We start from the raw sequence: 10,520 nt of genomic DNA, 5'->3' as shown, positions 1-10,520 counted from the left end.
TAGTTCTGATAGGGAAGTGTCAGGTCAAATTTGGGGAAAATATTTTCATTTTTTTTCGAAAAATCAAGAAACGCTGCAAATCTTCTGAAAAGCGCACATAACCAAGAATTTTCGAAAAATTCTGAAAAAAATTAAAAGTTGGAAATTTTCAAAAATTCTTAGTTTTGTGCGCGTTTTGGACGATTTCCTACGTTTTTTGAGTTTTCGAAAATTTTCGAAAAATTTGAAAATTTTCAAGAAATTTCAAAAATTTGCGAAATTTTCAAAAAATTGAAAATGGTTGCAAATGGCGTGAAACGCGAAGATAACTAAGAATTTTTGAAATTTTAGACAAAAATTTTGAAAACGGAATTTTTCAAAAATTCTTGGTTTTGTGCGCATTTTGAACGGTTTCCTACGTTTTACGATTTTTCGAAAAATTTGATCAAAATTTTCTCCTCACTATCCCGGCCAGGACCGTCTGTGCAAGTCCCGGTCACTGCCGCCCTCCTTCTCTGTCGGACCCGGACTCGCTCTCTGCAGGATACGTCGTCTGTATCACCCGACATTGCCAGGCCGTCTGTGGAAAGACCTGGTTCGGCAGAGTCCGGGTGAGGCACAGACCGAAAGCAAGGAGAGAAGTGTGACACACACAGTGAGGCGAAGACGTGGTGAGTGACAGAAAATGGGAAGCAGAGCTCGGGTGAGGCAGAGACAGTGTCAAGCATGAACAGGCTGATGCACATACCGTATCAAGCAGAGACCGGTGAGGCACAGGCCGAGTCACGCAGCGACCCTGTTAACCAGAGACGGAGTCAAGCAGAGACGTTGTGAATCACACCGTGTAAAGCAGATACCGGTTGAGGCACAGACAGAGTACGGCTGAGACTGTGTGAAGGAGACAATAGCAGGGTCGGGGTCTGGCAGAGTCTAGTTCTGATAGGGAAGTGTCAGGTCAAATTTGATGAAAATATTTTCATTTTTTTTCGAAATTTTCGAAAAATCAAGAAACGCTGCAAATCTTCTGAAAAGCGCACATAACCAAGAATTTTCGAAAAATTCTGAAAAAAATTAAAAGTTGGAAATTTTCAAAAATTCTTAGTTTTGTGCGCGTTTTGGACGATTTCCTACGTATTTTGAGTTTTCGAAAAATTATGAAAATTTTCAAAGGGGTTTGAAGAATTTCACATTCAAAATTTTGAAAAAAAATTGGTTTTGTGCGCTTTTCACACAATTTCCAGCATTTTTCGATTTTTCGAAAATTTTGAAAAATTTAAAATATTTTTGAAAATCCTGCCCAACCGGTCCCTGCCAGAACCGGTGTCTCTGTACGACTCGGCCTGTCTCTGTTCGAATCGTTCATGCACGGCCCCAACATCTGAGAAGCCGTCGCTTCAAAGACCAGGTTCGACAAACGGGGTGCAGGAGAGAACAGTCCTGATAGGGATGGTGTATATAAAGCTTAGAAAAAATCTCGAATTTTTCAAATGTTTTGGATTTTTCGATAATTTTGACAAATTTGAATATTTTTTGAAAATCTTGCCCAACCAGAATGTCTACTTCGCACAGTCCCAGCCAGACTCGGTATGTGCTCCACCCATTATCTGCTTTACATGGTCTGTGCTTCAATCATTCTCTGCTTGACTCAGTCTGATTCACCCGGTCTCTGGAGGTGGTCATGATGTTAGAGGCGGTGGTTGTTGGGATAGTAATGGTGGGGGTCAGGTTGCTGGTTGTCTGCATGGTGGTTGTGGTCAATGTTGTGGGTTAGTGTTGGAATCTTGTCTGAGAATGTTGACAGCCACTCTCAGCCTTGACTAATTAGAAGAGTGACAGTGGTCAGTGTAGGACTTAGGATAACGACGACGTGAACACCATGGCTAGACAGGGATTGAGCAGTCATTTCCTTCAATTTAAACCAAGATATGATGCAGTCAAACTGCTTCACTGATAAGAGTTTTACATGAACCTCTTATACTCTGAATGTGTCTCTTGACTTACGTCTTTAGCGTAACTCACAAATATTCAAGCAAAGATGACTGCCTTCTGGGATTTTGTGCCAATTACTCTCGTAGTACTTTATCAGAGACTCACAGGTGGGCACAGCCTCTATTATCAACTTCTGACAACACACAGCACAATATCCCAGAGAACTGTCAAGTTCATACTTGCCAACATGAGAACCTGAAATATACCGTCTCAATCTATGAATTTTCACTACTGCAAACCAACCTTTGTCCAAGGGTCGATTCTCATCAATTCTTTGATTATTATACATACAATAATTAAAGTTTTAATAAAGATAACTGATTATTCTCTATAATTATGATATAGTGCTTAATGTCATTACATAGGTATTAACCATCTCAAAAAAGTAGCACTGTTCTTATTTTTATGACTATATAGAATTCCAACATACGTGGGAGAAGTATTGGATGATTTTTCTGCAAATGGGAACCAGAAATAATTTGTCACATTGAAATTTCTTTTGTCATTTAGAAATTTTTACCGAAAGCAACTTACACAGAACAAATGACATTCATAAATCGAGGGATGCGCGTATTTCTGCGGTCTGTTTTCTACTGCGTTATTTTTCTTGTTCATGTTACACAGTTTCTAATTTCTCTGATAAATCTCATGTTCATTCAATACACATTCCTTATGACAGATTTTACTGTGTAATGTAATACGATACAGATCTGAACGCCATGCTTCAAACATTAGGATTAACATAGCGCTGAGGTTCTATTGAGCTTCATTTCATTTTACAATAGGACCTGTGGACCTGGGAAGGGCATGGTTCGTAAGAAATAATGAAAGACCTGACTTTGCTTTTTTTTGTGGACATTTGCTTACATTCCACTGTACCAAACAAGTGTACAAAAACAGGTCTATCTAATTTCAAACACACAGTACATCACTACAGGAGAGGAAATCATTTTTCATTTTCTTTCAAGGCAGTTTGTGTAAGCAAACAAGCTGTGCCAAATATAGCGGCTGTTCCAGTCCTCAGTGATACGCCGTCTTCCAAATATTGATATGTGACAACGGTGAGGCACACACAATCAACACAGCGGACATGAAACTGGGGAATAAAACAAAAAAAAGTCTACATAAACCAACAACGCAAAGTCTCTGGAAGAAGCAAAGTATTACTACTTTTTACTGGTAATGGTCCAAATATTTATTATTCGGAACTTTGTTTTCTTAAACAGAACATATGAATTGTAACACACTCTTCACACCCACAACAAAAAATATTTTAGATCACAAACATGTGTGCACGCGTATGTATGTGTTTGTGTGTGTGTGTATATATATATATATATATATATCTATAGACACACACACATGCATACGCACTCACACATACTTGCGTAGACATATACAGCTCGCTGTATGTACAACCCTACAGAAATTAATTTAAACTATGACTAGGATCGTTTATTCTCTTCCTACCATCATATAGGAAGAAACATTAAAAAAATAACCAACACAATTTAAAAAGGAACACATCATTATGACTAACTGGACAAAACTATATTTCACATTACTATCTGAACATCTTTAACATTTATTCCAAGTTTTTACATCAAATAAATAACAGTAGCAAATTTATCACAAATTAAATAAATACACGATCGATAACACAAGAATGAAACGTTTAATCATAAATTATAATATAATTATGAAGCTTTATATGTATCCATCTGTACATTATGTACTTGTTCTAATTGGCAGAAACAAATGTTTATAAACTAATGAATTTGGGTCCGGGGGGGGGGGGGCGGCAGGGAGAAGTAAAAGCGACAGATTTAAAAACTTGATACAACAAATGAAGAACATGCAATTATTACTACAAGTTTTTGAGACGATACAAGAATCAGAGGTACAGAATGTGGCATCATCTTTGCTTCTTCCATCTTAATAACAAAATGCATTAAAATGTTTGGCCAAATATATAACCATCCAGACACACATCAACATCAGACTGATGTATAGCAGACCACGTTATTTAAAATAATGGTGCTTTCCACCACGATTACTTCCGATCCCTTAAACACAAAAAGCAGCGGCTGTTCTCTGCGATCTTCAATTAAGGCATTTCAAAAAACCTAGAAACATGACTTTAAACAACAAAACATTCAACTTGTGCCCGCACTTAACAGACAGTACATTGAAACACTGGCTTAATTTATGTTTGCCAACATACCGTGAGAAATTCTTTCCACAGATTTTATCAGTTTTCTGTAAGCAACTTTATCACAACTCACAAGTAAATCACTCTGAATAAATTAATCAGAGAACACACAATGATGTTGATAAATATATAGATAGGCAATATCTGCATTGTAAATATATAGCACACTTCAAATGCAAAAAAAAAAAGTCTTGTGTATAATATTGTTTTCCTTAAAAATTTGTTATCTGTCATACCAACTATTATTTCTAAAACCTTGGTTCACACAAAGAAGAATAGCTTCATTTGAAAACTCAAGTTACTAGGCACAACCTGATTTCTTCAAAATACTTGCTTATACGTCAGAATAAGTGCCAAAGCTCTTTACAGCATTACACTCATTATTTCTCAATTAATTTGTCCCAAGTCATGATCACCAAGGCCAAATCAAAACACTGATCAGAAGCATTCTACATCTGGTTATATGTAACTGAGGAAGAGGTAACTAAGCATATATTTTACTGAGAATTCGTGATGTTGCGTTAATATTTTGAAGGGATGAATCACGACTAAAATTTTAAAAAAAGTCTGGGCTAACGAACAAGCAGTAAAGTAAAGTAAAGCCATCCCACTATGCACCATGTAAGCGCTTGGGGGGGGGAGGAGGTATAGCTCCTACACATTCTTGACCTCAGCACTAGATGGGGGTGAGTGGTCAGCATCACGCCCCAGCTGCGCTTTACCCCCGGGAAAGGACCCCGGTACCCATTGGATAGGAGGCTGGGTGGGCCCCAGAGCCGATCTGGACGCAGAGGCTAGAGGAAAACTCCTCTGCCCCCTGTCGGGGATCGAACCCCGGTCGTCCAGTCCGTAGCCAGTCACTATACTGACTGAGCTACGCCAAAGAACAAGCAGTTCATTCTTTTACTTCTCCGTGACATTATTTTTTGACAACAGATTATACTGAAAAGCTTCTGGGTCTCTTAACACTTGTACTTTGAATTATTTCATTTAACACTACATTAACCTTAAGTAGGTATATTTAAGGTACTACAAGTATGTGCATCAGCAAATGTATACAACGGCACAAGCCCACAGAAGAGATGTGACTCGATATTCAATATGTCTGCTTTGCAAACCTTTTAGAAGCTATTACACCAATAACACATACTTCATTTCAACATATAAATGGCGGAAGTTAAAATATATTACCTATACTGATAATGAACAACTGAAATTCAAAACACATTTTAGCAACCAGACGAGGACATTTTATAAAACATTTATACACTATTCTTTGCTTCAGACACTGTTTTCTGATGTGTCATGCGTGATACCTGTCTACGTTAAACATGATCAATTCTGCCTATGATATAATATGCAAAAAACTATGTAATACACGGCAAAGAAAATTTACACAAATTTTCAGCTCGGTGCGTTTTGTTTACGTAAATTTAGCTAATACAAAGTTGTAATGATAAGCAGACCATATGAACTTTCTGCGTGACATAAAAGGATTTAATTAAGGTTAAATGTGCATCTGGCCTATTATAATACTTTCTTACAGTCCTGAAAAGTAAAAATAAAACTGTGGATAGAATATTGGTGTTTATAAAGTGTGAAGTGCAATAATTTATATTATGGCCAGCCATGTCAGATTTGGATATCTAATTGTGGAATATAGGGTGATAGACAAAATTAGAAAAAAGTTATTATCAATATAACTAATGTACCAACATAAATACCCCTTTTTATGGAGAAACTTCCCAATAATTAATCTTCTTAATGACTATACAGTGTACATTCATTATGATATTTTGGAAATACTTAAATTTTAAGACATATGAATTTACTAAATTACACAAAGGATAAATGTAGAAACTATATTCATGCCTTGCAAATAAAACATTTATTATGGCATTCAATTTCAGTATTAATAATTCTTTTAGAATATTAAATGTAAGACAATTCCTAATTTTCTTCTTGGATTAGAGTACAAGCAAACTTAATTATATTCTATATTTCCCATATCTGGTTAAATCACAGTTAAAAGAATTAAAATACAGGCAGTATAAGAAAATCAATGAACTCCACATTAAAGAATGAAAAATGGTAGGAATAAGTCTACATTAAAACTTTCAAATCCTATAATAACAAACAAACAAACAACCTTGTGACAAGATCAAAATCATGGTGACTTTGGTTTTGAACGCAAACATCCCCCCCCCCCCAATGCTCTATAATGACCTTCCATGATCTCTGCCGACCCTCCACAAGTCAAATCCATTTCTGAGATGGGGGCCCAAGAAAGTGGATTACTGTCAGTGGTAAGGTGATTATATACATGATGGTTTGCCAGAGTTGAACTACGGTTAATGCAGGATCTAAAACTATGGTACAAATCTCACATACTTCCCTTTCCTAATGTTTTATTTTTGGCATATATGAAGGCTTCATTCCATCTGTGAGCAGAAAACACTGCACAAGAAAAATCTAACTGGGGATCAAACTCAGTGTCTTATTACCAGACCACCAGGTCCTCCACAAAGTCATAGTACATTTTTATTTCCTCTGTTTTAATCTGAAATTCTTAGATATTAAAATTAATATTTTAGATACAGAATAAATCTTCCAGCACAAAAACAAACATCAAAGAAGACTGTAAGATGTTCAGTGTTCACTATCGTCACTCATTAGTATGTGGTAAACATAACCTTTAATTTGCTACACATCTTCAACTGTGGGCAAATTCACCAAAAATATCCGAGGGCCATTTACAAGAATTAAATTTTATATCACATAAACAGGAATTCAGCGCAGTTTAACCTGACACACAAGAAACCAGAGAGGTAGGACGTTTATGAAATTCTTAGGCCCGAAACAATAATTGTTATAGGAATATAAGTTGCTGATAATATATAATGACCATGACCTTGACACGTTGGGAACACACTGTCTAAGCATAATAAATGATCATAGAACATTCATACAGGACACTGGCATGATGACCACACTGAATTTTTTCAGTAAGAACATGTAATATTTGTAATTTCCAACAAAACGATATTTATGTAATTTACACACATGCTATACAATATTTCTCATAACGTAAATTTACCAAAGCCACGAAACAGAAAGACAATCATAATGAATGATAATGTTCCATTTGTGAACATGGTTTCATTAGTTACGTGAAGCCTCCACATGGTTCTGAATATGCAGAAGATTCATTACAGTGAAACTACAATTCTAACTTTACAACTCTTGACTACGTTGCAAAATTCAAGAGTGTCACCATGCTTTGTTATTTAACAAACATGAGTCATTAATATAATTAACAAAACTAATATTGTACTCATATTGTATTTTAAGGAATGTATCAGAATCCTACATATTCAGACCCTCCTCATTCCTTCTCCATTACAATTAACAATTAAAAAGAATAATTTACTTTATGGATGGATGGAATATTGAGCAAAAATGCAGCAGGAAGAATGTTTTTTAGTCAATGTTATAAATTCTTGCTTGATCAGGATTTTGGTGTGAATGTGCCTAACTCTTCATTTTTTTTTTTTTGAATAAGCTCGTCAACATTCTGTGGATTTTGTGCTGAGAACACAAATAGTAACTCTCTTATGTATTATATTGTATAGTTGTTTGGCAACATGGTGCTGTTCTGATGTAGTTTCACACGACACGAAAACACGTAACTGTGATGCTGATTACAAAACAGAGAGCATTATTATGAATCACATCACACATTAAATTCAGTTTCATTTTAAGCGGTGCCATATGATTGCATGACTTATACGAAATTGTTCTTAAAGTAACGATACGCTAGACCGGCATATTCTGCGCACGCAGAAAATATTTTCTAAAAGTCAACTTGAAACCATCCTTGCGTAGAATAAAAAAGTTAATGAATACTTCTGTTACATAACATGAAACAGAAATAAGTTCAACAAACCTGAAGTATTAAAAACTTGTTCACCCAACATCTAAACTCAGAAGTGCATTAAATTATGTTATATGTACGCTAATACATATTGAATATTGGCACCCATTGCATTATTAGAACATGAGACAAATTTGAAACTTTGAGGCACAACAATGATGTAAAATGTGCAACATGTCACCTTTCATAAACCACGTATTAAGTACTTACAAAGAGCTGTCGGAAGGATAAATACTATTCGTCGAATGAAAAATTGCAACTTTTTTTTTATCCTTCCAAAATCAGCAAAAGCGGAGGGAGTGTATACTTACATACACACATAACATAACCTCCAAATACTTGGTGAGGTACACAATACAATATTAGTAAATCTTTCTACAGCACCATGAAACCAAAAGAACTGAACTACACCTTATAATAAAATAGCTTTCTAAATGCCCTGTCTAGTCCCAACTAAAAACATAAACAACATGTTTCAGTTATCTTCATTTTATGTAAAATATTTCCTGTTCTTTGTCTCTTGCAGATATTTAAATTTAATTGCAGCATTCAGCTTGACAAATATACATACTTTTCAAGTTTCGTCGCCAAGCTAGCATTTACACCTCAAATTTATTTTCTGGTACGCTTAAAAAGTTACGTTGTAATCTGAACAGATGCCAAATGCATGGATGGTCCCCTACTTATTGGAGCATTCTGCTATAATGAATTATATTTCACAAGCTGTTGCTCTAAGCCTCTGATAAATATGGCATAAGGTGGCAAGATGAAATCTGAGGTAAATATTCATCTCCCCATGACTAGAATTGATGTAGTTGTTAGCTGATCTTGAGGCGCTTTGTGGCTACTGGATGGTGGTTCACTTCACTATTTCCAACAAGCAGGGTTGTGGGAGACATCTTCCCTCCAATAGAGACAGGAACTCCCATAGTAAGAGTCATGCCCCCATTACACGGCCCTGGCTGGAGGTAGCCACTTACACTGGACGGATTGTTATTGTATTTCTGCATCAATAAAAACCACGTGCGTGTTAATGCAGTCAACCTGGGAGGTCTGCAAGGTAAATGTTAATTTAACCCTTAAATTTACTAAAACAATAAATTATATGAGGGATCAAAAGACTAAGGAAATTCGGTTACTTCGGATTTCACGAGACAGAAATTAGGACTCGAGATTCTCACGGCAGTGAGTATAAAGTTGTCTGCCTTCTGGGTTGTAGCGCTGTGCAGTCTGACAGAAGTTTACCAACATTTTACGTACACTAGCTGCCTCCTTCATCGTCACTCTGATGATGGAGGCAGCAAGGACTTCTGAAACACTGGTAAACTACCAGACTACATGGCACTACAACCCACAAGGCAGACATCAAAGAAATTTTAAAGTTTAACTAATTCTAATGTTGTTACATGACTAGTAATATTTATCTATAAAACTTATTTTCCTATGCATCATAACACTTGGAAAAATACTTACTCTATGTAGGTTTCTTTTTTACCGTTGTTCAAGGATAGAACTTCAACTTTTTATAATGCCTACTGTCAGCTCCTGTACAACCATGAACTTTCAGCATCTATGTACTGTATTTTTTCAGCAAAATTAGAAAGAAAAAAAAATATACAGACTGAAATATCAAAAAGACACACGCATACATAGATACTGATTAAGGTTTTTCACCTGAAAGTCAAGAACCAATTCATTAGAGGAATTAGGAAATCCTAAAAGCATCTTTAACTGCTGGGCACGTCACAAGATTCTAGCTACTCTGTCTAGTCCAGTCTGGATAAGTACAGTCAAACCTAAAAACAACGCCCTTGTATGTAATGCCAACCTTGCATTGAGCCCGCCCTCCTGCAGAGAATCTTGACATGCACTGGCAGTCATCTTAATAGGCATCTTACTTTCCTATGAATGTAAATTTTAGTGTAAACACTATACTTAGTGTTTCTTCCAATAAAACATAAAATATGTAACAATATATGTACTTACCTCTCCCATGACTGCAATCGGAGTCTCCCCTGTCTCCAACGCCACCTGGTGCTCGATAAGGAAGAACATGTATTCATCATACAACAGACGGATCAGATGAAAGGAGCCAAAGCTTGCCGCGCTTCGGAGGGTTAGGTCTCTGATGACCATTGAGCTGCCAGGGACAAAGAATGTTGTAGCATTCCATTTTACCAGTCTCGTTATTAAAAGGAACTAATTTTACAATTCCAGGGGCTAAAAAGCATAAAACTTTCTTACTTCACTGTAAAAATATATACTGTCCATATTACAAGCATTATTTCCTAGCAGCAGTACTTGGCAGTTCGACCACACGTCACCCTATATCTGGTTGGATGATCGTTCGCCAGCTAGTCGGCTTTGGCTCTCAGAGGGCCACGGATTATTAGTACTTGGCAGTTC

The 10,520-nt window shown here is 36.3% G+C and overlaps 1 protein-coding gene across 9 annotated transcripts in view; it reads right to left on the bottom strand.

Moving 5' to 3' along the window:
- Positions 1–2,282: 2,282 nt before the first annotated feature.
- Rfx (regulatory transcription factor Rfx) overlaps positions 2,283–10,520 on the bottom strand; it is a 45,609-nt gene continuing 37,371 nt past the window's right edge. For 8 of the 9 annotated variants that reach the window (XM_087359535.1, XM_087359527.1, XM_087359531.1 and 5 more), the window contains 2 exons: positions 10,101–10,254; positions 2,283–9,118 (listed from right to left, as the gene is read on the bottom strand). In XM_087359535.1, coding sequence (XP_087215661.1) covers positions 8,933–9,118; positions 10,101–10,254 — 340 coding nt within the window. In that variant the 3' untranslated portion in view covers positions 2,283–8,932. Of the gene's footprint in view, positions 9,168–10,100; positions 10,255–10,520 lie in introns of all 9 variants that reach the window. The other variant, XM_087359532.1, reaches the window with a different exon arrangement.

Source organism: Zootermopsis nevadensis, unplaced genomic scaffold, assembly GCF_977971745.1.
Source record: "Zootermopsis nevadensis isolate Lab colony 2312 unplaced genomic scaffold, Znev_1.0 Znev_ptg000031l, whole genome shotgun sequence".
NCBI classification, from domain to species: domain Eukaryota; kingdom Metazoa; phylum Arthropoda; class Insecta; order Blattodea; family Termopsidae; genus Zootermopsis; species Zootermopsis nevadensis.
This window is presented reverse-complemented; position numbering and strand designations above follow the sequence as displayed.